Source organism: Nicotiana sylvestris, chromosome 6 (genome assembly GCF_000393655.2).
Source record: "Nicotiana sylvestris chromosome 6, ASM39365v2, whole genome shotgun sequence".
Classification (NCBI taxonomy): domain Eukaryota; kingdom Viridiplantae; phylum Streptophyta; class Magnoliopsida; order Solanales; family Solanaceae; genus Nicotiana; species Nicotiana sylvestris.
Genome location: NC_091062.1, coordinates 7,963,761 through 7,989,354, shown reverse-complemented (window position 1 = coordinate 7,989,354; position 25,594 = coordinate 7,963,761). Strand labels below are relative to the sequence as shown.

The window sequence follows — 25,594 nt, the reverse complement described above, 5'->3', positions numbered from 1 at the left end:
TGTATTTATCGGGATATAAACGCCAAATATTAATAAGTTTTTCCATCTTGATCCGCCTTTCTCTAATCATAATTTCTAGTCTAATTTTTTCAATAACCCTTTTTATTTTGCCATATCCAATTAGTCTTAGGTACACTTCAGCTCACATGGGAGTAAGCATCATCCTCAACCACCACCCACAATTCACATTAAAATTTGCCATCTTTTATTGCTAATATTAATTAAGCAGAATAAAGTTGAATAAATAGAAAATTCCTTAAAGTCTAAGTTCTTGAAAATAAAGGGACATTCTCATATAGTAACTGTGATAGTGGGGTGGACTGAACCAAAAAAGTCAAGATTTACCTGCTATTATTTTGGTTATAGGATCTGGGGTCTGTTCACTCTTTTGCTAACACAAATGTAAAGGGCTAATCCAGGTGAGAATTAATAATAATATGTTTATTGGTGCTATTTTGTGTGTATATATATGTGTGTGTAAAGTCATCACTGTGATCTTTTTGGTTGTTCCAATATTTTCATTTGCACCTCTGTGTGATGTTCCGAGATTTTCATTTGCACCTGTGCGTGTGTGTTTGTGTGTGTGAATTCATCACTATAATCTTTTTGGTTGTTCCAAGATTTTGGTTTGCACCTCTATGTGTGTGTGTAAATTCATCACTTGGGATCTTTTTGTTTGTTCCAAGATATTCATTTGGGTGCATTTGATTACTTGAGTCGGGTTTATAGGAAACAGCCTCTATGTAGGGGTAAGGTCTGTGTACAGACTACCCTCTCCTCTCCTGACCCCGCTTGTGAGATTATACTGAATTTGTTGTTGTTGTTGTTGTGCATTTGATTACTGTTTGGTCCTTTTTCATTCATTTCTCCTTTTGGATAGAGGCTAAGGTAAAAACGGTCATTTTTTTATCATATGATCAGCTTATACATGAACTTATTGGGATAACAATGGAGTCTTTAAGCTGCTTTACAGTGTTCTTAATAACTTGTAATTTTGTCATTTGAGATGTAATTATTATTGTTGTTTAAGTCATGGTTCGAGCCATGGAAATAGCCTCTTGCAGAAATGCAGTTAAGGCTGCGTACAATAGACATTTGTGGTCCGGCCCTTCCTTGGACCCTGCACATAGCAGGAGCTTAGTGCACCTGGCCGCCCTTTTTTTATGTTACATATTTTTTTTTTGTTATCACAGTTGTGGCCATCTCTTTCATTTGTCTCCTTTTCCTCTTATTTATCAGTTATTCTTTAAAGATTAGGAAGAATATAATGAGAATTATGAAATGAATATACTCATAATTCTAATTTGAATATTTCAGAGGAGATGAATGTATTCTATATTTGAGAAGTTTATATTTGTCTTTATAGATGGCAACTAATTCTTTATATTTGGTTCTGCTTTCAGTGACTCAAACCTTTGAAAATTTCTTCATTAGTTTATGTGAGTACATTTGGCAAATCTTATTATGTTGTTTTTTCAAGATTTTATGTCAGTTTCTGACTAATTCTACTTGAATTCTTATGTTATAGAATATGCCTCAAGATAATCTGAGATCAGTTATGTATAGATCATTTGTCACTTGTGATAATCCCAAAGGTGTTATTGAAGGTAAGACAATTAAAAAATCCAAAATTGACCCTCAAAATATGGAAAATCATAAAGTTGGAAAACAAAAGAATTCTAAGGATATTACAAAAGATTTGTTAAAAGGAGCACTTGATTTACAAGAGTCAATAGTTATGCTGGGGAAATTGCAAGAAGCTTCAGAATATATGACAAAGTTGAGGAAAATGAGGAATGGAATAGGTATTGGGAGGACGAAATCTGAACGTGTTGTAGATCACTGGTACGATAAGGTGGAGTTTGAGAAGCCAAGATTTTCTGTTGATTGTTCGCGAGATTGTTATGATGAGTTAAGGGAAGCGATAAGAGATGGTCTTGCTAGACAAAATTTGTTGCAGTCATGTTGTGGTTCAGAGAAGGCTCGTATCGATAGAAGAAAAGTAGAGTTATCTCCCGATTTCCCCTCTACTAGTTTCACTACCTCGAGTGAGTCATCGATAGAAAAACCTGGTGTTGTTGATGGGAAAAAAGTGGTTTTATCACCCGATTTCTCGTCCACTAGCTCAAGCCAATGTTCCATGGTTCAGTCCCATGAAATTTCCTCTTTTGAGTGTTCTCCACCAAAGATTCAAAAGGAGAAGCCGAAAGCGCCAAATTTGATAGCAAGACTAATGGGACTTGAAGATATTCCTACAACACAGAAACAATTAGAGAAGGATAAGGTTTTGAAGCAGAGAAGGCCTGTATTTGAAATAGATTTGCCAAAGGCAACGAAGCCGTCTGTCATCGGTCAGAGGACGGATCCAAAACAGAGAACATTGGACGGGATAATTGAAACAATGCAATTCAAAGGCCTTTTGAGAAGCAAGTGTATTGAGGGATCTAATAATGTGATCTCTCATCAAACTAGTGTTTCTCATTTCTTGAAGAGTTTCGCCGATGATGCTCCACCTATTGTGATCATGAAGCCGATGTACGCTCCAGAAATGCAGGCACAAAAGTTTCCTTCAGATACTAAAGAGACATTTGGAAAATGGAACTCAAAGGAAGAGAATTCAGCTGTGAATTTCACTATATACCGGAAATTGCAGGCACGAAAAGTTGAAACGTCTTCAGGTCAAAAGAGTAATGAAGTTGTCATTCAGGGAAAACTGCCTTCTACAAAGAGTAGAGATTCTTCTCCTGTAAAGACTAAGCAACCAAAGAAAGAAGCGATAGAAGAAAGGATTGGGAGAACTCAACAAGCTGTTGGCGCGAAGAAATCTGGAGAAATGAAAAATGCTGATCTCAATACCACTGCTAAATTTCAGGATCAAAGTAAGAGGACTACTGCTAAAGTGAGGAAACCTGAGCGAAAATCGAATGCACCAGAAAAACTTGTTGCACTGCCAAATAGCACTATCTCAAAGCGCGTCACAGCCATTGCATCTAATAACTCCAGAAATAGGAAGAAGAATGTCAAAACTGAAAAGTCTGTCAAGAGTTCCTCTGTTGTTCCTATGGTAAGTGCACCCTTATACCTTTTATCTTGAAGTCTTAACTAATTTTTTTCATAAATTTTATTACTCTCAACTGTTATTATTATTCGGATAAGATTATAGTCACAATTTTAGGGGCATTAACAAGTGGCTTACCTGTCGAACTTTATTTAGAGAGAGCTTCTTTTGTATTTGTCAAGACTAATGAAATATGTCGATGCAGGTTGAGATTATGGAACACAAGGATGGCAATATCCAGATTGTTCAGGCAGTTGATCGAGACAGTAATATAACCATAACCAAGATTACATCCTCAGAAGAGCTTCCCTGTGAGGAAGTGACTGAAATCTTTGAAAATGTTGTCATTGGTAAGGCGCTTGTTTCGTTATGCTTGGCTTGAGTGTTATGTAGTCAATATCAATCTTGCATTATCTGGTGCTTTAGGCAATCTTTCGCGAAATATTCATTGTGTACTATGAGAGCTTATTCAGTTAGCTTGCTGCTTAATGGACCAGGTTATGATACCTGCAAGTAGCAGCTGAAGTTCATCTAGCTTAAACTTATATGCTCTAAACACTTCAACATTTTGAAGACAGGCACATAAACTTCATTATTAGTATCATCTGTTCACTGTCTCTATATATGTCCATCTACCTCTTTCCTCATTCGATCTCTTCAGAGGACTGCGACAAAGAAATGATTATGTAAAAGGTTCTTGCATTTTTACAAGTTACGGAGAAATGTATCTTCTACTACTCTAGTTATTGATCCGAGTAGATTAATCTCTAGTCGTGGGACAATACTTACAACATACAATGATTTCTTCTATTGCAGATAATCTTAATACTGATGAAAGTTTCGCATCTGAGTCTACTGTGCCATTTATCCAGTGTGACCATGACATCCCCCTAATGGAGCACACTAGCTATCAAGTTCATCTACATTCAACTGAAAAGGAAGACCTTAAATCTAGAGCGACTACACGACACATACTGTTGAGCAACGAATCATTCCTCAGTCGAGCAGAGGAGCTTTTCGATACTGATGCATGGGAACCAACAGTATGGAAAACAATTAGTGTCGACAATGAAGTCGCAGAAAACACACTCTTATTGGATTGTGCCAATGAATTGTTAGAACATAAAAGGTCTCAGTGTACCCTGGTAGTATCCAAAAATCCAATTAAGACGTCGAAAATCTCCATCTCCTTTGACAAGTTGGTTAATGAAATCTGTGACAAGATTGAAGTCTTGAAAAGTTACACTAAGGTTGCTGGCAATAACCTTTCAATAGGTACTCTTTATGCTTTACATGAAAGAGATATATGGTGCAATGAAGTGGTTAGTACAACATGGGATCTTGGTTGGAGAAATGGATTTACTTTGGATGAGGTTGAACAAGTAGTGACTGACATTGAGAAACATCTTTTGAGTGGAATTATCGACGATGTACTTACTGAGTTCGTGCTATAGTGTTTGTACATATTCAGGTTGACATACACAACAACAACAATATACTCAGTGAAATCCCACAAGTGGTTCTGGGGAGGGTAGGGTGTATGTAGACCTTACCCCTACCTTGTGTGTGAGGTTGAGAGGTCGTTTCCGATAGACCCTCGACTCAAGAACAGCAGGTTGACATACATAATGTGTAAATAATAAATCTTATACTTACGGGGGTTGTAAAGGTATTAAAGAAGCTGGTTTTTTTTTTTGGAGTTGCAGAATAACACAAAGCTGAATAGCTCTAATAATTTGTTGTTGAATTTGATCGACAGAGTTGTACATTTATTGCTGAAAAGGGAATACAATGAAGTCTTTATACACATGATTTATTTGATTGCATTTACCAAACTTGATCAATCTTCTGTACTTTTCCAGGGAACAATAAACTGCATTTGCACAAATATCTCGTATCGCATATTTGGAATCAAGGTGGAGCTAGGATTTTTAATTTATGTGTTTCGGACAATAATCTTCTTACTAACTGGGCTCTAAATAGACTATTTATACATATTAAATGAATTTTTATAACACAAATACAAGGTTTGAGCCAAAGCTACTAGGTTCTGCCGAACTTGCAGCTATAAGGTTGGCTCCGCCCCTTGTTCGCAACCCACTCGCCCTACTAATTCTATTCTCCATTTTTAATATTTCAACTCGATATCTCAGGTTAAGGATGGAAGAAAAAGGGGACAACTATACATACAGAGAATATTGATTTGCTGCTGTAACGAGAGCCTTGGAGTAAGATAAAGTTGTCTTTATATGACCTATCGGTCAAATGTTCGAGCCGTGGAACCAGCCACTAATGCTTGTATTAGGTTAGCCTGTCTACATCACACCTCTGAGAGTACAGGCTTTCTCCGGACCCTGTATTAATGAGGGATGCTTTGTGCACCGGACTACCCTTTTGTTGTTAAAATTTACTATTTATCATGATACATTGAAAGATTATTTTTTCTGGTTTCATGAAATGTCAACAATTAAGGACTAAATTAGAGATTTTTGGAGTATGCACTATCAATATGGTCATTGTTTAATTTGGAGTTTGTTAGTCGCAAATTGATCGAGAATATATTATTGGGCAATAATCATAATCGGTTTTAAACATGTTCTATTGAAATGATTGCAAGTATCAATAATTTTTGAAGTTTATTTAAGGCACAATACATAAAGTAGGAGTTGCTTGATTACACAGAACTTAATTATTTCATGACTGATTAGTATAAATAAAAATATTATCATAATTCTTGTTTAAAGCTTAAACACACAACAATAACTACAGTCATGTTAACCTCTCAAATTTCAACCTCTCATATTTCCTTGATAAATAGTACTATATAACAACCATTTCATTTACAATAATGAAAAAAATGTAAGTATTGTCTTTGATCCTAACAAATATTTCTTTGGTGATTTTACTTAAATACACAAACCGTGTAATATTTTTTACTTATCGTAACATGTTACCTGTTGGGTTGTTGTTGTTGTTGTTGTAACATGTTACCTGCCTAATTTTCAGGTTATTAATCTTACTATTATATATAGGAGTTAACTTTAGAGTTTAAATAATTCTTTTTAAAAAAAAATCGGAGTTGGCGTATAAATATATGATACATACCAACAAAGGTTGTGGTAGATAGGGCGAAGCCACCTTTATATTGTGTATATAAGTAAAAAAATTAATTTTAAATGTATAAAACATATATTGAACACTCTTTGTCGAATTTTTTATTTAGTTATTTTAAGTCTGAACATCCTTGAAAAAATATCTGGTTTCGCCGCTGGTGGTAGAATAGTAGGTACTCATTCATCCTTCACTAGAGGTCTCGGATTCGAGTCCTAGGTATGAAATTGTCTTTGTTAAGGAGCGCTTTACCCCTCAATGTGGGACTTCTCGGTGCAAATTCGTATTTAGTCAGGCCCCAATATTGGTACTGGACATCGAATGGAAACCAAAAGGAAAAAATATCTACTCTTATCCTTAAATCATTAACTAATAAACATTTGCACCTTAATTTATGACTTAATTAAAAATTAGCATGGTTTGTTATAAATACTGGGTGCAAGTAATTTTGTTACTTATAGTATTATTTTCTAGGCTATATATTTTTTATATTATCAATATATAGAAATTAAATTCAGTACCTAAACTAAAAAAAAAAGATGGTATGAGTTGGCAAAATATAATTGGAGACAGCTCATCAACATGACAAAATCCAACCTGGCCCAGCCCAAACCAAACGCAATACCTCATCAACATTGAATAGTCCATTAAATTATGGAGTCTAGAGCTAACTTTAATAAGAGTAAGACAACATTTTTTTTCTTAAATTCCTCTTCTGTCCCACTGCCCAAACATTTCCTCTATCACCAAGCAATATAAGTATTTTTTTAAAAAAAATAGATTAAATAGAACTGTTACACTTACAAAATCTGTACACTATTATTTCATAGCAAAAAGAAAAGAAATTTTATTATAAGTAAATGGGAGATGAGAAATTGGGGATAAAAATGGCAAATTCTAGCAGAGATCGTGAACTTCTTATTCCGGTGGCTCACTCCGCCGCCGCTGTCGCCGTTGACGATGACTCCGCGAATAGGCCTTCCTCTTCCTCTTCTCACCATCACTCCGGCCGCGAGGTTAATTCCGTTATTTCTCAAATTATTCTTATTCAGATAGTTTGTTTTTGATTGGGAATATCGCTAGGGTTTTAGTGTTTCGATTAGCTCTTAACTGGATTTGTATGTTGGATCAGGGTTTTGTTAAGTGTGGTAGTGATTTTTGGTGTTTTAATTGTGTAAATTAGGAGTTTAAATTGCGTTTAAGAATGGATTTTGTTGAAGTATTTATAGAAGGAAAGAATTGGATAACTTTTGTATGAGCATAATTTATTGTCATGCTGGCAGTTACTTATTAAGAGCTCAAAGTTAGGGAAAGAGGAATGCTTGAAGAAGGGGCTATTTTGTTACTTTTGCATTTTTTTTTTCGCCCCAAGGGAAAACTTTTTTTGTATTTTTGTTTTTATATCAGTGGTGTTAGGACTAACTTGGTACTATTCCACCTGGTACCTACTAACTCCCACTAGCACATATACCAGGCAAGGGTGGATGTACCGTGTGAGTTATGGATTCTGCTGAACTAAGTAGCTTTGGCACTCAAACCCTATATATGTGTTACGAAACTTACTATATATGTACAAATAATCTGAACCCAAAATTCCAAATCCTAGATCTGCCTATGGTTATGAGGTAACTGTGCTGATGAAGGCTTAGGCAAATGGAAGAAATTATTCGAATTACATTACAAAAAATGGAAGAAAATATTTTCCCTTATGTTTGGAAATTGATCATAGAGATTGCGGGAAATATTGGTTGAAGTCTGGCTTGCTGTTAATTTTCAGTTTATTTATTTACTGTTTCCTGCCAAGTAAAATTTTATTTTGTGGTATGAAAGGAAAATATTTATGAAGTTCAGAAGAACTCAACATAATTAGTTAATGAGAAACTGTGTTAACGTTTGACCTTTTATGGTAGGAGAGGACTCGGGTGTCATACATATTAATTGAACTTCTTCTTGTCTGCTTTTACTCACTCTTTTATTACATTTAAATGATTTAAGTTGTGCTTTTTTCTCCTCTTAGTAAAAAATTGCTGAACAAACTAGATTAATATATCAAAGTAATACATTTGTAGCATATTAAATGATTAAATGACGCGCTCTCCATGTCCGCGTCCATATGCTGCTGTGCATTGATGTTTATGCATACGAAGCAGAAATGTCTTTAAAAGCTTTGCATATTTATCTCCTTAGGTGTTAGACATGTGCTCAGTCATATTTTATTCTTTCTATACTACCTATGTGTGTATACTTGATGGATGCGACTAGTTGTTATATAACATGTTTGTTGATTCTTGAGTGTATCTACATGTGATTTTAGGTTGGACTTAGGTTTTATGTAAAAATTATAATGTATTATTCGGATGTCCTACACTTCTTGAGAAATTCGATTTTCATGCGTTTGAGGTGTGATGGATGTGGCATTCCTATTTGTCATCATTGCATGGTATAACATCTATGGCATGCTACATTCCTTTATATCTGGTGATATTTATGCCAGTCTTTGTGCTAGATTACATTTGAACGGGTGTTAGATCGATCAATTTAGGGTTAATCTGACATAACATTTGATGGGTAAAACAGTTGGTAGCTTCTAATAGTACCAGATGGTGGCAGGTGGAGCGTGGGAGTGATGCTTGGTGATCCTTATGAGCAATGAGGAACAAAAATGAAAATAGTGATTATACATTGGTGGAAGTAATTGGTATGGAGTAGAAATAGAGATAATTATAGCTGAAAATATACTGGTGCCCCTTCGGTTATCTAAACACAATATACTAGTGCCCTTAAAAGATATAACTTGTGTGCATAATGTTTTTCTTAACATGTTAAAATGACCAAAAGTCAAAAAGAATTCCATCAATTTTCCTGGAAAATGTATTATATCAAAATGATATAAGCCCCCTTTCTCAGAAGAGTTTATCACATGTACCGTACTTGATTAGTTGTTTAACTGATTACACACCTGCTGTTTTGCACATAAATGTAAGGTGAATCGTAGGGCCTTTGACTTCTGCATTACTGTTTTATGTGCTGTTGGGAGCAATCTTTTTGGTTATTGCTGGTCTCTTTTCCTTATATCTCTGATTGACATTTACTTTTCTTATCTCTCTCTTCTTCTCGACTTCTTATCTGATTCCTTCTCCTCTTCTCTTTGCCTCTGGTACATGCACTTGCATCACAAAGCTAAATCTGATGACTGCGCCAAAGTCTGTTCTTGTAGCTTATACATTAGTTTGCTTGCTATTCATTTCTTGAGCTTAATTTTATAGTGACTGGACTGATCACTGGGAATATTACCATGTTGTTCCTTCTATTTCCATATTTTAAGCATGAATTCTCTTTTATTCATCTGACAAAAGTTGTATATATTTTTTGCAACTGCAGACTTTCTCTAAAGTTGTTAGGAGCTGGGCTTCTAAGAAATTCATGACTGGATGGTAAAAATGGTTCTCTTCAATCTTCCCTCTGATCTAGATATAGGCTGTATCTGTTTACCTGGTTCCTTGCTGTTGGAAAATAAAGTTTAGGAAGAAGCAGCAAAGTGTCACAAGAATGATTTACAAGAACTAGTTGAGCAAAGATCAAGGTCTACAGAAGAACTGATCCAGGATTCTACTTCCTATCTTCTAGCTTCTGTTATAAGAGTTTAGGGGTTTGTACTTTTCAAGGTCCTTGATGAGTACACTACCCACTTTCTAGCTTCTGTTACGACTGATTTGAATAGATGGGCTTTCTGCTAACAGAACTAAGACAATCAATCTTGGAACATTAAAAAGCATCAGAGTTGTTGTGACTTGTATCAGCTATTAAAATGAATTCATTACTAGAATTTTGTTTTACTTGTGTCGGTATCACCCTCCTTTGTTGGTAAATATGATGATGGGAAAGACTTAGTAAAATTACTTTACGTATCGTATCTATCACAATAAAAAGGAGCATTCTTCTTTCTTGGATTTGATATGAGTTGAGCTAAATGAAAGGAATGAGGATTCGTATTGCCGACCCCAACTTATCTGGGACTGAGGCATAGTTGTTGTTTTATTCTTCTTTCTTGGATTATGCTGTACATATGAGCTTTTACTAATAAGAATCCATGGGATGGAAGCTATTGAAATAAACTTGATTAGGAAGGAACTAAACCACAATCCACTCTGCTTGTAAGTGTCATGGGAAAAGAGTAACATGATATGCTTATAAGTTATAAATATTCGTTTTTGTCTTCACTGTCACCTGTGATTAAGTAGACGCTCTAACTCTGCTTTACTCCTTACTTTTCAAGTTGTTACTTATACACATCCTTTTGCAGTGTTATCCTATTTCCTATAGCAGTCACTTTCTACATAACATGGTGGTTTATTCATTTTGTGGATGGCTTTTTCTCTCCAATCTATGCTCATCTTGGAATTGATATTTTTGGTAAGCATTTGAACCTTCCAACTTACTGTATTTCTATGTTGTTAATGGCCCTGGCTCATTCCATGGTGTCTTAAGTAATGGCCTTTATCTTTCTTTGGACATAGAATGCATTGCTCTTCTAAAGAAGAAATTGTTCTATAGAGGAATTAGCAAATAGTCTTATGGTACCGTATGTAAATGTCAGCCATGTTAGGTTAAGTATCGGTTCTTGTGATATGTTAGCTGCTCATAGTTGTGATACTCTTCTTTGGAGATGACCTCCTTTTCAATGGCTGTTCTGATCAGGTCTTGGATTTATGACTTCAATCACTTTTATTTTTTTGGTCGGGGTGTTCATGTCATCATGGTTGGGGGCATCTGTTTTGAATCTTGGGGAGTGGTTCATCAAAAGAATGCCATTTGTTCGGCATATCTATAATGCTTCAAAGCAAATTAGTTCTGCCATATCCCCAGGTATGCTTTATGGATTTTCAGTTTCATACTGTTTTCACGAAACAACTTTCAGTTGGAGAGTGACGATAGATGCATAACCTCCTGTATCACTGCAGATCAGAATACACAAGCTTTCAAGGAGGTTGCCATAATAAGGCATCCACGCATCGGCGAATATGCCTTTGGGTTCATTACTTCGTCTGTTGTCCTGCAGGTACGCCAATGATTACCTGCTTTTCTTTTGTTTCTTAATAATAAGAATTAATTTGTATCTTTTGTTTACACCATTCACAAGTTTCCAATTACCTGGTAGGCATGGATAGCAGTAGAATCATAATGGAAAGATTATGTACATTCTCAATCTCATCAATTTTACTTGAAATTCACTTGTGTGATACTCTGTCTTACCATCCAATCCAGAACTATTCAGGAGACGAAGAGCTATGTTGTGTGTATGTTCCTACAAATCATCTTTACATAGGTGATATATTCCTGGTCAATGCAAAGGATGTTATTAGACCAAACTTGTCAGTCCGTGAAGGCATAGGTAAGAGATTTTTTCATTGTCAAATTCTCTGGAAAATATACTCCTTTTGTCCCACTTTATGTGACACGGTGGAGTACTATTTGGAGGGTCAAAGACATTTTTTTTTACCTTATTTTTTTCATATGCATTATAAATACTTTGAATTGTTAACTATTGGGACTTCCAGTACTTTTTATATAGTTTCTAAATATCTGTATTATATTTCAAAGAACTTGAAGATTTGATGACTAGAATTCACACAGAAAATTAATCATTTGACCCTCGTACTCTGTCTGGTGTCACATAAAGTGGGATGTAGCGAGTAGTTATATATGATGCTTTGTTTGTTACTCCTGAGCTTTTTTGCAAGTATCATGTGTGTTCTTAATAGAGGGTTCTCATCTGGCAATGAGCATAATTTTCTGATCAAGTTACATGCTTATGCTTGATGCACTTTCCAACATGCTCCTTTCTCTTCTTTGCAGAGATTGTTGTATCTGGTGGCATGTCAATGCCTCAGATACTGTCAACCCTCGAACCAGGAATTATTCAAGTTGACAGAAGGTGATCTTACCGAAACCGAGGGTAAAGATGACAGTCATCTGAGAAGTGCTCAGTCATCAATTTTTTCCCCTTCTTCAAAAAGAAAGGTTTTTTTTTCTTTTTCTTATTGACTTGATATTTGAGGTGTTAGATTCAGGTCACTTACGTGACAACTGCTGCAGTGTACAATGTAGGGAATTAGCAATGGTTTGAAAATGTAGCTGGTTGATAATTCTAAGTTAATAGGTTTCTCGCCTTTTGCTTAACTCCTAACTTTGAGGTTATGTTGAATGTGCTGTGCTATAATACTCAAATTTACAACAGTACCCGCTGTTTCCGACTTAGTAAGCTGCTGCATATGAAAAGGGAGAATTGTGCTATAAGGGAGATCCAGTTGTAAGAGTGAAGAGAGAGTGTTTTGTTGGCGAGAGTGGTACTACAGTCAGACATCTCTATAATAGCATCCCCATATAACAATCATTCACTATAAAAGCCAAGTTTTGTTCGGAATCGATTATTAAGTTATATTATAATATATATTTTCTATAATAGCACTTTACAATAGCAGCCGAAAAATATCGGAACAAACGAGGCTCTTATAGAGAGGTTTGACGGTAAGAAACGTGAGATGCAACAAAAAAGATCTTTTGTTTTTGAAATGTTCGTGTTGGAATATATTGCTGCTATCTACTTATACCAAGAAAAACATCGATGTCAAGAGTTGGTTTGAGCTAAAAGAACGAATGAGGAACAAATTTGTTTCAAATTAAAATGAAAATTCCAATGGCGTGGTTGGGGACCTTGGGGTTAACCAATTTGGTACCGAAAAGATTGCTTGAACGTAGATAAAATTCATAAGATAATTTGAAAGAATAAGAGGACCATATCAAATGGATACAACGAACCCATAGCCAAAACTTCTCCTTCTTCCTCCTCCTTACAAAGTAATTTGTGAGGAAAACGCAAAAAAAAATGAGAACCAATATGGAAAATTTGAAAAAGAATGAGAACACGTTAAAAAAATATAAACAAAAAGAAAAAACAAATTTTGGCTTGAGAACTACTTGTTGAACCAAAACTGATGTAAGGATACATTAATGGCGGTAGAGATGAAGAACTTATTGTCTCATCATATGCTTCTCACGGGTGAGAATTTTAAGAATTCTTTTTACTTTTAAACACAGACAAATCATGACAATCTGTTAGGTTTTCATGAACAATTGGTACACCAATGTCATGATACAATTTGTACTAAAATTAAATATGATGATTCGTCAGGATTTGCGATAAGGCAAGTTTTGCCCATTATTCGAAAGAGCACTTTAAATTTTTTCGTCCATCAGAACTTGGGATGGTCCTTTTGAATTTATGAACAATTTGTACTTAAAGTTATGACAATCTGACAAGATGAGTTCGGAATCTAAATGTGGCTCTTTTGGACTCAAATCACTTTTTTAAGTATAAAAAAAAATTATATTTCTATGTAAAATGCAGTTATGAACCGCGTTTTACATAAACAGACGGACTGTTATATAAAATGCGGTCCATTACCTCGTTTTATGTACATAAATAACAAAATCCTTCCCTTTCCCCCGCGTTTCTGCCCAGATCCCCATCCCCTTACCCTTTGTTTTTTTTTAAAACAACGGTCCTCCCCTCCAGTAACGTCCAAAAAAAGCTCGTGTGGATCCTGCCCGTCCCGTAAAAAGTATATATTGTTAGTCTCACATCCTAGCAAGCCTTCTATTGTTGCGGGTTGCTTGTTTCGGAGTCAAATTTTTAAATCTTCAACTTTCCGAAAAACATAATTCGAGGTATACCGATTTATTTTATGTCCAAACTCATATAAATAATGCATATTAGTTGTTTTGAATGTGTTGTATGTTGTTTTATGTTTTTTTATTTGCGATTAAATTGATATATTATTTTTATGCGGACTAAGATATTAATGTCGTAAAAATTATGAAATCGTTATTATTTGTTAATAAAAATTTTAATAAATTACTATTACTGTTTTATATGTCTTTTTGTGATTATAATGTATTTGTTGTATTTTATCTGGTTTAAATTATTTTTTTGCTTAAAGACTGGTTAATCGGAATGCATAGGGTAGTAAAACGTAATTCCTTTTAGCGTAGTAAAATATAGTGCCTTTTAGCGTAGTATAATATAGTGTCTTTTAGCGTAGTAAAATATAGTGTATTTTAGCGTAGTTTCCCTGTAGTTTAAGTATCTCTTATACTCAAAAATACGTTAAAATAACGGATAGATCAAACACAAACTAACCAATTATAGTCAACATATATTTGGTGATGTTAGACTTTAAATATCGAGCCTGGAACCCATACATGAATCTTTAATAATTAAATATTGTATAATTATAAAAATTAATTATTTAATTTACAAACAAACATATAAAATTATAAAACTAACATGTAAAATAATAAAACTAACACATAGAATAAATTGGTGCTACTAGACTCCAAGTATCGAGTCTGGAACCCATATGTGAATATTTAATTATAAAAATTAATTATTTAATTTACAAACTAACATATAAAATTATAATAAAACTAACACATGAAAGAATTTAGGATATCTTGGTGCTACTAGGCCGCAAATATCGAGCATGGAACCCATATATGGATCTTTATTTATAAAAATTAATTATTTAATTTAAAAACTAACATATGAAATTATAATAAAACTAACACATTTTAATGACCCGGTCGCTTGTTCTGAGAGTTATAACCCCATTTCTCCCATCTATGCTTATTTATGTGTTGTTCAGCTGTGTTGAGTTGTATCGAGTTGGTAGGTTTGGGTTCGGAGAAGTTTTGGAGTGAAATGAATACTTAGTCTTTTAGTTAGAAAGCTAAGTTAGAAAAATCAACTCGAAGGTGACTTATGAGTAAACGAATTCGGATTTGGATTTTTATGATTCGATTAGCTTCGTTGGGTGATTTTAGATTTAGGAGTGTGTCCGAAATATAATTTGGAGGTCCGTGGTAGAATTAAGCTTGAATTGGCGAAAGTTGAAAGTTTAAAAGTACTTAAGCTTGAATTCGAGATTGATTTTGGTGTTTTGGTGTTGTTTTAGGTGTTTTGGAGGTTCGACTAAGTTCAAGTAGTGATATATGACTTGTTGAAATTATTGGTTGAGGTCCCGAGGGTCTCAGGTGAGATTCGGATAGGTTTGGGTTGTGTTGCGCTCGTTTTTCTTATGTTTCGATACCGTTTCTTCAAGCATAAATGATATCATATTGACCAAACGAGCTCCAATTTTTTTTGATTGAAGCATTAGATCTGTGTCATAATAATAGACCCGTAGCAAAAAGAATCGTCGAATTTGGAATTAGTTTGCCGGATTTTTCAGTTTAATTACAAAATTGTCACTGACAACGTATTTAAAAATCTGCACTATTTGCAAATATTGAAACCAACATATCTCATTCATTATAAGGTCAAATTGAGTGATTCAACAGCCTAACTTGACTAGAATTTCACAAGGAATCCATTGGAAGTATAAAAAGCGAGTTTCGAGATCATTTGGCATGAGAAACGAGGCAGAATATCAGGCAGAAAAATATATAAAATAAGGGTTTATTCATTCAGTCATATTTTGAGTTGGGGAGCTAGGATTTGGGCGATTTTCACCATAGGGATTGGGGTAAGTGTTCTATACTCGGTTTTGGTTATATTTCATGAATTCATCTTCGTTTTTGGGATTTGATTGATGATTTCAACGTGAAATTGAGGGAGTCAGGGCTTGAGTTTTGGAGAGTTTTAGGTAGGGATTTGAGGGACCAAATGGAGTCCGATTTTGATAAATTTTATATGTTAGACTCGGGAGAGGACGAGGGTTTTGATTCTGCCATTTTTGACCGACGTGAGCCCGATTTTGACCGATTTCAGATTTTTGGTATATTTTGTAGTTTTTATTGTAGAATTTGATTCTTTAGCACATGTTGATGGTATTAATCTGATTATGGTTAGATTCAGAGCTTTTGGAGACCGTGTCCAGAGACGAGGGCATCCCGGAGTAGGATTTTATGTTGTTGAGGTAAGTAACAGTTTTAACTCTGGCTTTGAGGATATAAACCCGGAGATTTGATATAATAATTTTTTCTATTATATCCCCTATTATATTGAGGTTTATATTTTCTATATTTTTTTCTTTTTATATTCATGTTTGTCATAACTTTGTGTTGTATACACAGTTGATCTGCAGAAACTAGTTTATTACCATTCTTGCTTTTTCTCTTGTTATTTCACTATGATTTCTAACCATGAAGGTTGCTGACCTATGTTTAGAAGTAGATCTCCTTATCACTCCTAAATTCATGAGTTCTTTAATTTGAATTTTAAAGTCTTCTAAATATTGATTTGTAGCTTCTATTGAAGCTGTTTTAATTATATATAATTATATCTAATTTACACATAACTTTATTATTTTCCCAATGTTTTAAAGGTTTTTCTCCTATTATTTCTATTTCATCTAATATTTTTATTATATTATCTAGATCCTTTTCATTTTTTATTATTCCTATTTTTTTTAATTCCTGTTTTAAAATTATATAATTCTGTTTCGATATCTATTAAAGTATAGTCTTTTTCTAATATATCCTTGTCTTCATTTTCTTCTAGTATTAAGGTTATATATATATATATATATATATATATATATATATATATATCCCTTCCTAAGCCGAGGGTCTATTGGAAACAGCCTCTCTACCTATTAGGTGGGGGTAAAGTCTGCGTACAGACTACCTTCCCCAGACCTCACCTGGTGGGAATATACTAGATTTGTTTTTGTTATATATATATATTTTATATAAATTTTATATATTTTTGCGACTATTGAATATAAATAATTTCGACAGTGAGCTAAAAGTGATTTTTGACCAAGCAAATTGCCGTTAGCCCACACAACAGGCCCATCAGTATTGCGGCCCAATCCAGCAAAACCTCTCTCCAAAACCTAAGCCTAAAACCCTAGCCCCCTTCATTCTTTTCTATATAAAGCAACTTCCTTCCCAAAGGCTAATCATTCTCTCTTCTGCTCTCTAGGGTTTTACTGGTTCAGCTCGTCCATTGGTAAGCTCTGCCCCTTCATTTTTTTGCTTTCAGCTCAAACATAGTTCTCAAAAATCCATTTATTTTCTAGCTGTGATTTTTTTTAAAATTTATTTGTGTTAATTATCATTTTGGCCAATGATTAAAATTCTTTTATAGACAAGCATATGTCTGAATTTATCATGTTGTTAACCTAATCTTCTCTATGAGGCCAATAAATATTTTATTTCTATTTATTTTTCTCGTTAATCCTTTTATTATATTACTGGGTCATATGATGATTAGAAGCATAGTTCAAATGAAATCTTTTATGATTTTAAAACTTCTTTTTAGTCTTTCGCTCCTATCTGATGACTCTTTCTTCACTTAGATTAAATAAAATGTAAAATATTTAAAATGCTAATTTTTTGCTTTTAGGTAAATTATTTTGGTTAAATTTTTTACATTAAAATGGTTAATTGGACAGTGACGACTCATATCAATTGGTCTCGTTCGTCGTAATGGTATTTAAAAACTACCTTGACGACCATTCTGATATATCACCACCCATAAACTGAGTCCTCCAATTTAAAATTCTTATATTTAATTCACTTATTTTTATTATATGTTTAGTTAAATTTGTAATTTTATATTTCATTTATTCAAAAAAAAAAAATTATTTTTGGCCTTTGTGGTGCTATGATGAAAATTTCATTTGTGTCGGAGACTTTTGGTCTGTGATGGTTTACACTACCCTCTAAGAAGTTCTGAGCACTTTTAATCATTTTTTTTACTATTTTAATATTTATAACTATTAAATTTCAGTACTTTTGAATTAGTGCTAAATATTTATTAAACGTAGTTTTTAATTACTTTTACAATTTTAGCGATACTGAATTTTAATGGTTATTTGATAATTGTAATTTATTGAGGAGGAAAGAAGTGATGATAGAATTCATGTCTGTCAATCCACTGAATACATTATCATGATGTAAAGAGTGAATCCCGACAGGTTCTGATCTTTAATTAAACTCCTTTTAACTGTCTTTTTTGTTTATTATTTTTTTATAATTAAAAAAATTTAAGGGGCAAATGATGAATCTTATTATATCGTAAATGGGTAATTTGCGTCTGAATTTTTATTGATGCTATAACCTTGGAGAACTGATGCCCTTAAAAAATTTGTGTCTTTTTTACCGTTAACTGTTAGTAATACTTATTAAAATAAAATTTGACTTTAGAATATATTTTAGTTGAGGATCCTAAAATGTTAGCAGCAATCTCGATCTTGAAAAGAGAAATTTAATCAGTTTTGAGGTCATCTCCCATCCTTCCCATTTTTTAATAATAGGGGCAATATTTGCCATAATAGAGCTCTAATCCTCCCTCATTTTTTGTCTCCAAAAACGGGTTTGAATAGTGTTCATATTTATCCAGTTACTGTTCATTTCTCTTGTTACTATTTATACATATTTTATTATTATTCCATTATTATTTCTTTTAATTTATCTCTTTATATATACATAATTATATTTATGTAATATCCTTATAATATTAGTTTTACATTTTAACTTTAGTGTATAATTTTGATAAATTAATTTTCGTGTATTTATTATTTTTATGTAAAATTGTAAGTTAATGTTATACTAACTATATGTATTATATTGGTCAACATGATAATTGAGAATGAGCGTAATGCATTAATACATCATTTATGGTAGAATACTAGAGGTTAAAGTTGAATATTTATGTAATATTTTGAATGAATTGCTTATAAATTATATTATTTTAATTTATGAAATTGTTTTAATGAAAATTAGAAATTAATTAAAATAAAAGATAGAATTTGTTTAATGAAAATTAAAAAATAAAATTTAAATGAAAGATAGTAATCATAATAATATAATATAAAAGAGAGAAAAATGTAAAAAAAATATTTTCTTTTGGGGAAAAAAAATTGAGGAATGGTTGGAGTAAGTTGTTCCCAAAATTTGAAATTTTTTATTTTGGGGACCAAAAAATGGGGTAGGTTGGATATAAGGGCATTTCCAACCTTTGCTAGGTAGGTTCTCATTGCGAGGACAATTTATTTCAATCATTCCTTCATTTTTTCTCAAAAGAAAATAATTTTTAATATTTTTTTCTTCTATATTATATTATTATCTTTCATTTAAATTTTAATTTTTTATTAAATATATTTCATATTTATTTTCATTAATTTGTAATTTTTATTAAAATAATTTTATAAAATTTTAAATAATGTAATTTGTAAGCAATTATTGTAGATTAACTAATAATTTGTAAACAATTATTTAAGGTAGTTTCAATTTTAATGTATTTCTAATTTTAATGTATTTTTTATACAATTATAACTCATAATAAAATTACCCATCAATTTTACATAAAAAGATAGATGCATGATAATTAATTTTTTAAAATTATATGTCAAATAAAATGAAAAATTAATTAGGTAAATATATTATATAAACACAATTATGTATATATAAAAATATAAATTATATGAGTAAATAATAATAATATTTTAATGGGGAATAGTAAATGGGAAGAAAAATAGTGTCTCCCTAAATTTTACCATTTTTGTCCCCAAAATAGTAAAGGTTGTGTACATTTTATCCCTCTCCAAACTTTACAATGGTAAGGGTTAGAATCATTAGTACGTAAAAATGCTACGTTTAGCTTCAAAATATTGTGATTATTGATGCTCGATTTCTCATTTAAGTTGTGAAATTGTGTTATTTAAATCTATTTTACATTTTTTGTGAAAGGAAAATTGATGAATGCCATATCGTAAACTTGATGCCTGATGGCACTATTTTCTAAGATATACCCTATCAATTACTCTATCGTTTCTTTGAAGTGATCAAGCGCGAAATGGATTTTTTATATTTTTATGATAGTCTAGATTGACGTATGAAATTGAAGAAATGTAATAGAATTTTGTTGCAATTTGAGATTCAACTAAAAGTAGAAAACACAATTGATCTTCCACAGTTAAACCTTTACCAGCCATCAATGGAACCAATCAATAACCAAGAGGAAGTCTCTCCAAAACCTCCATGGAGATTTTCAGTCATTATCAACCTTCAAGGTAAAAAAATATTGCACCAAATATTAAAAAGAAAACTGAATGAGATCTGGAAATCGTCGGAACCCTTTCCTCTAATTGACCTCAGTGAGGACTAATGACTAATGCTCACTAAAGAAGAAAGCATGACTAATGCTCTACACAACGGTCCTGGTTTATCTTTGGGCACTTCTTATCAGTACAACGATAGGAACCCAACTTTGTCCCTTCAAAAGCAAATCAAACTCTCACTGCTATTTGGATACGTTTACCACAGCTCCCCACAGAGTTCTATGATGAGAAGATACTATAAAGAGTGGGAAACACAATTGGTCGATTGCTAAAAGTGGACGTCTGCACTTCATCAGCTTTACGTAGGCGTTATGCAAGGATCTGTGTCGAACTTCCTTTACACAAACAAGCTAAATCCAGTGTATGGATTGGGTCCCATAAACAAGAAATTCTTTATGAGTGTGAAAGACTCTTATGCAAAAACTGTGGTTACCTTGGCCATTCGACTAGTGAATGCAAAATAAGGTAGAAACAAGCAGAACCTTCAATAGTAACGAGAAGAGCAAGGAAAAGGGGGAAATAGTGCCATGCAAGAACAACAATCAACAGCCAAGGAAGAGTGGAAGACAATTAGCTCAATAAGGGGAAAAAAAGACAGGGGACGATCAAAATCAAGGATCCTCCAGCAAGAACAAGTATCAATGTAACCATTTTTTATGCTACTACAGGTAAGTTCTTATCCACCCAAACTCTCAATTACAAAGTTCGTCAAAATATGAATCAATCAGGGGAAAATCTAACTGGAATAAATCTGCCTAACAAAATTGATAATGAACCCATTAGACAAAACCCTACCCTTGTCAAAAACCAATTTTCCTCCTTAATGGAACAAGACATGGTTTTGGATGAAACCAAACACCAGATTTACACTAATCAAGATACTAATGATCCTATATCCACTTATCTATCGACTGGGGAAAAAAGCACTAGCCACGAGCCTAACAGTAGGCCCTACACCCCCAACATTCTATCGAAACTAAGTAACCCCTCCCCCCCAAATAACATCCCTACTACTGAAAAACCCCCTAAAACATTACATAATTATCCATTGCATGTTTCTAATAAACAACACACCTGTCACACTACGACAACCCCTCTCTCTAAATGGCCAATACCATAAAACACGTAGATCAAAACCTAGCTGCTACCCTCCAACACACACCTAATACGCTATCCCTTACAAATAGCATGCAAAAGGATTTTTCAATCATTGAAACTGATACTGTAAATTACCAAGGCAACAACAAGATCCCAACTCCTTCTATAAGTCTCACACCATCATCAGAAAATGCCAAGACTACCACCTTCCAACAGGCGAAGATTCAGGATTCTTCAAATCATACGCCTGAACCACTCACTCTCAATGGCAAACCAACAACCCACAAACAAACATCCCCCCCCCACAATCTTCATTCAACCCCCAATGCCGAAGAACCACCAACCACTTTCCTGGTGGAACTGGGCCTAATGGGACATGACATCTCCTTCAACATCATGTTGAATGGGAGAGAGACAGTGATCGTGATCCACAACTCTCACTATCTCGCGCAACTGATCTCAGAAGGGATACGGTTGTCAATGAACAACTATATAAATCATCTTTGGCTGAACAATGTTCTCCATCCAATTGCACCAAACCTACCACTAACTGCATCTCAGACTTTGATGGGGGAATGGAATCAACCCCCCACACTTTGTTCCAATCCAAAACCCTCTACCACTAGACCTGCCCTTCTTCACCCCAGAAATTTCTACCAACATCAATCCCATCTTCACACCATGGGATGCCCATGCAGCCCAGAACCTAGCTCCAAATGCACAACATGTTCATCCAAACACTCAGCAACCTCCAGTACACCACCATGCACCAAACAACATACCTCCCCAAGAGGAACTAATGGAAGAAGCAGCGGAGGATATCAACTTAATCCCAGAACTGATAATGGAAAGTTCAAACCTAGACGATAGGAACCCAACTTTGTCCCTTCAAAAGCAAATCAAACTCTCACTGCTATTTGGATACGTTTACCACAGCTCCCCACAGAGTTCTATGATGAGAAGATACTATAAAAAGTGGGAAACACAATTGGTCGATTGCTAAAAGTGGACGTCTGCACTTCAGCAGCTTTACGTAGGCGTTATGCAAGGATCTGTGTCGAACTTCCTTTACACAAACAAGCTAAATCCAGTGTATGGATTGGGTCCCATAAACAAGAAATTCTTTATGAGTGTGAAAGACTCTTATGCAAAAACTGTGGTTACCTTGGCCATTCGACTAGTGAATGCAAAATAAGGTAGAAACAAGCAGAACCTTCAATAGTAACGAGAAGAGCAAAGAAAAGGGGAAAATAGTGCCATGCAAGAACAACAATCAACTTCCAAGGAAGAGTGGAAGACAATTAGCTTCAATAAGGGGAAAAAAAGACAAGGGACGATCAAAATCAAGGATCCTCCAGCAAGAACAAGTATCAATGTAAACATTTTTTATGCACTACAGGTAAGTTCTTATCCACCCAAACTCTCAATTACAAAGTTCGTCAAAATATGAATCAATCAGGGGAAAATCTAACTGGAATAAATCTGCCTAACAAAATTGATAATGAACCCATTAGACAAAACCCTACCCTTGTCAAAAACCAATTTTCCTCCTTAATGGAACAAGACATGGTTTTGGATAAAACCAAACACCAGATTTACACTAATCAAGATACTAATGATCCTATATCCACATGGGGAAAAAAGCACTAGCCACGAGCCTAACAGTAGGCCCTACACCCCCAACATTCTATCGAAACTAAGTAACCCCTCCCCTCCAAATAACATCCCTACTACTGAAAATCCCCTAAAACATTACATAATTATCCATTGCATGCTTCTAATAAAACAACACACCTGTCACACTACGACAACCCCTCTCTAAATGGCCAATACCATAAAACACGTAGATCAAAACCTAGCTGCTACCCGCCAACACACACCCAATACGCTATCCCTTACAAATAGCATGCAAAAGGATTTTTCAATCATTGAAACTGATACTGTAAATTACCAAGGCAACAACAAGATCCCAACTCCTTCTATAAGTCTCACACCATCATCAGAAAATGCCAAGACTACCACCTTCCAACAGGCGAAGATTCAGGATTCTTCAAATCATACGCCTGAACCACTCACTCTCAATGGCAAACCAACAACCCACAAACAAACACCCCCCCCCACAATCTTCATTCAACCCCCAATGCCGAAGAACCACCAACCACTTTCCTGGTGGAACTGGGCCTAATGGGACATGCCATCTCCTTCAACATCATGTTGAATGGGAGAGAGACAGTGATCGTGATCCACAACTCTCACTATCTTGCGCAACTGATCTCGGAAGGGATACGGTTGTCAATGAACAACTATATAAATCATCTTTGGCTGAACAATGTTCTCCATCCAATTGCACCAAACCTACCACTAACTGCATCTCAGACTTTGATGGGGGAATGGAATCAACCCCCCACACTTTGTTCCAATCCAAAACCCTCTACCACTAGACCTGCCCTTCTTCACCCCAGAAATTTCTACCAACATCAATCCCATCTTCACACCATGGGATGCCCATGCAGCCCAGAACCTAGCTCCAAATGCACAACATGTTCATCCAAACACTCAGCAACCTCCAGTACACCCCCATGCACCAAACAACATACCTCCCCAAGAGGAACTAATGGAAGAAGCAGCGGAGGATATCAACTTAATCCCAGAACTGACAATGGAAAGTTCAAACCTAGACGAGATAAAAGTATTCATCTTCATGGAAAGGCAAGAACAGAGGCAGATTCTCAAGTGTCTGGTGGCACTCTACAAGTGCACCATGGATATTAGGCCCTCAGCAGACCCAATTGTGGGACATCATGCAATGATACTAGTTCCATTTTAGAGGAGGAACCCAATACATGCACCAAGGGTGCAAGAGAATAGGGACCTACACAAGTGGAATCTAAACATGAATAGGGTCATTTCTTTCATAATCTGGAACGCAAGAGGGGGTAATAGAGATAACTTCAGGATGCACTTCAGGGAGATGATCGACACTCACCACCCTTGCATGGTTACACTCTTGGAAACAAGAATGGATAACCACATGCCTCTTCTCAACCCTTTTGGATTCACTGACATGATTGAAATCCCGGCTAATGGTCAATTCGGTGGCATGGTCATCCTTTGGAATCATACCCTCGTGAGTGTTCATAGCTTTGTGCGTAGGAATCAAGAGATCAGTGTTGTCATTGAGGTAATTCCCACCCACAAGTCTTGGCTTTTTACTTCTATCTATGCTAGTAATAAGGTTCACCTTAGAAATGAAATGTGGAGTAATCTTATCAACTTGCAAAATAAATTTTTTTCAGGCCCTTGGCTTGTTGGAGGAGATTTTAATAATGTCCTAAACTCTAGTGAAAAAGTTGGAGGAAACAATATGAATAGAAATCGTACTAGGCACCTTTGGGATTGCATCAACAAATGTGGCCTAATTGACCTTGGGTTTAAGGGTAGTAAATACACTTGGAGTAATCATAGGAGGAAAAATAAGGGGCTAATAATGGAAAGACTTGACAAAGTCTTTGCAAATAGCGATTGAATAAATTATTTTCCAGAAGCAACCGTCACACACTTGCCCAAAACTCATTCTAATCATAACCCATTACTGCTTCAATTAGTCCCCAAAAAATCAAATATCCCTAATAAGCCTTTTAGATTGGAAACTTTTTGGTGCCGCCATCCAGCCTTAACAATCTAGTTAAAGAAAATTGGATTAACTCAAATTACCAGGATTCTTCTAGCACCTTCATTAACAGTGTTAAAGAATGGAAAAATAACATTTTTGGTGATATTTTTAAAAAGAAAAAAAAGAATTCTTGCTAGGATAAAAGGTATTCAAGATTCAAGTTACCCCTATAGTACCTTTCTCCAAGAATTGGAACGATCCCTCCAATTAGAATATAGTAACTTCCTAAAAATTGAAGATGATTATTGGAAACTGAGAGCTAGAATATCGTGGATTCAAGAGGGAGATGCTAATACAAAATTCTTCCACATTATGGCCACTAATAACAGAAGAACCAATAGAATCTCTTTCTTCAAAGACGACCAAGGTAACTGGATCAATGACCCTTTAGAAATTCTAAAACACACCTAAAATTTCTTCCTTAACAATTTCACAACTTCCCATGAATATTCAGACTGGCTAAGTATCTGCCGAGATCCAACAAACTTCCAAACAACTGACCTAAGAAGTTTGGATAATCCTCTT

At 34.5% G+C, this 25,594-nt stretch overlaps 2 protein-coding genes and 5 non-coding genes across 9 annotated transcripts; all 7 read left to right on the top strand.

The window, feature by feature from the left end:
* The first annotated feature begins 220 nt into the window (after positions 1 to 220).
* On the top strand, positions 221 to 4,865 carry LOC104210603 (uncharacterized). 3 transcript variants are annotated; one of them, XM_009759546.2, is made up of 5 exons: positions 221 to 419; positions 1,404 to 1,439; positions 1,529 to 3,064; positions 3,264 to 3,408; positions 3,875 to 4,865. In XM_009759546.2, the coding sequence occupies exons 3-5, from the start codon at positions 1,532 to 1,534 to the stop codon at positions 4,510 to 4,512; spliced, it is 2,316 nt and encodes a 771-aa protein (XP_009757848.1). In that variant the 5' UTR covers positions 221 to 419; positions 1,404 to 1,439; positions 1,529 to 1,531; the 3' UTR covers positions 4,513 to 4,865. The 3 variants fall into 3 exon arrangements, with proteins under 3 accessions (XP_009757848.1, XP_009757845.1, XP_009757847.1); XM_009759543.2 differs by lacking the exon at positions 1,404 to 1,439; XM_009759545.2 differs by lacking the exon at positions 221 to 419 and having other exon boundaries at positions 434 to 1,439.
* Positions 4,866 to 6,823: 1,958 nt separating this feature from the next.
* Positions 6,824 to 12,409, top strand: LOC104210604 (protein CONTINUOUS VASCULAR RING 1-like). Its single transcript, XM_009759548.2, has 7 exons — positions 6,824 to 7,185; positions 9,551 to 9,603; positions 10,473 to 10,582; positions 10,868 to 11,035; positions 11,131 to 11,228; positions 11,435 to 11,561; positions 12,026 to 12,409. Exons 1-7 carry the CDS (start codon positions 7,030 to 7,032, stop codon positions 12,106 to 12,108), a joined length of 795 nt encoding a protein of 264 aa, XP_009757850.1. The 5' UTR covers positions 6,824 to 7,029; the 3' UTR covers positions 12,109 to 12,409.
* A 5,018-nt stretch (positions 12,410 to 17,427) lies between these two features.
* LOC138872266 (small nucleolar RNA snR60/Z15/Z230/Z193/J17) lies at positions 17,428 to 17,521 on the top strand. Its single transcript, XR_011400733.1, has one exon. It is a non-coding gene; the product is annotated as a small nucleolar RNA snR60/Z15/Z230/Z193/J17 (small nucleolar RNA).
* A 101-nt stretch (positions 17,522 to 17,622) lies between these two features.
* LOC138872268 (small nucleolar RNA Z43) lies at positions 17,623 to 17,723 on the top strand. Its single transcript, XR_011400735.1, has one exon. It is a non-coding gene; the product is annotated as a small nucleolar RNA Z43 (small nucleolar RNA).
* Positions 17,724 to 17,835: 112 nt separating this feature from the next.
* On the top strand, positions 17,836 to 17,916 carry LOC138872280 (small nucleolar RNA U61). Its single transcript, XR_011400743.1, has one exon. It is a non-coding gene; the product is annotated as a small nucleolar RNA U61 (small nucleolar RNA).
* Positions 17,917 to 18,078: 162 nt separating this feature from the next.
* LOC138872288 (small nucleolar RNA snoR14) lies at positions 18,079 to 18,164 on the top strand. Its single transcript, XR_011400751.1, has one exon. It is a non-coding gene; the product is annotated as a small nucleolar RNA snoR14 (small nucleolar RNA).
* Positions 18,165 to 18,224: 60 nt separating this feature from the next.
* On the top strand, positions 18,225 to 18,317 carry LOC138872273 (small nucleolar RNA Z101). Its single transcript, XR_011400740.1, has one exon. It is a non-coding gene; the product is annotated as a small nucleolar RNA Z101 (small nucleolar RNA).
* Positions 18,318 to 25,594: the final 7,277 nt, after the last annotated feature.

Bases quoted from the DNA above. Each gene is read 5' to 3' on its own strand.
- LOC104210604 (XM_009759548.2), top strand. From the start codon at position 7,030: ATGGGAGATGAGAAATTGGGGATAAAAATGGCAAATTCTAGCAGAGAT. The intron at 7,186-9,550 runs GTTAATTCCGTT...TTGCAACTGCAG, and splicing joins ACCATCACTCCGGCCGCGAG to ACTTTCTCTAAAGTTGTTAG. The intron at 11,562-12,025 runs GTAAGAGATTTT...TCTTCTTTGCAG, and splicing joins GTCAGTCCGTGAAGGCATAG to AGATTGTTGTATCTGGTGGC.
- LOC104210603 (XM_009759543.2), top strand. From the start codon at position 1,532: ATGCCTCAAGATAATCTGAGATCAGTTATGTATAGATCATTTGTCACT. The intron at 3,065-3,263 runs GTAAGTGCACCC...ATGTCGATGCAG, and splicing joins GTTCCTCTGTTGTTCCTATG to GTTGAGATTATGGAACACAA. The intron at 3,409-3,874 runs GTAAGGCGCTTG...CTTCTATTGCAG, and splicing joins CTTTGAAAATGTTGTCATTG to ATAATCTTAATACTGATGAA.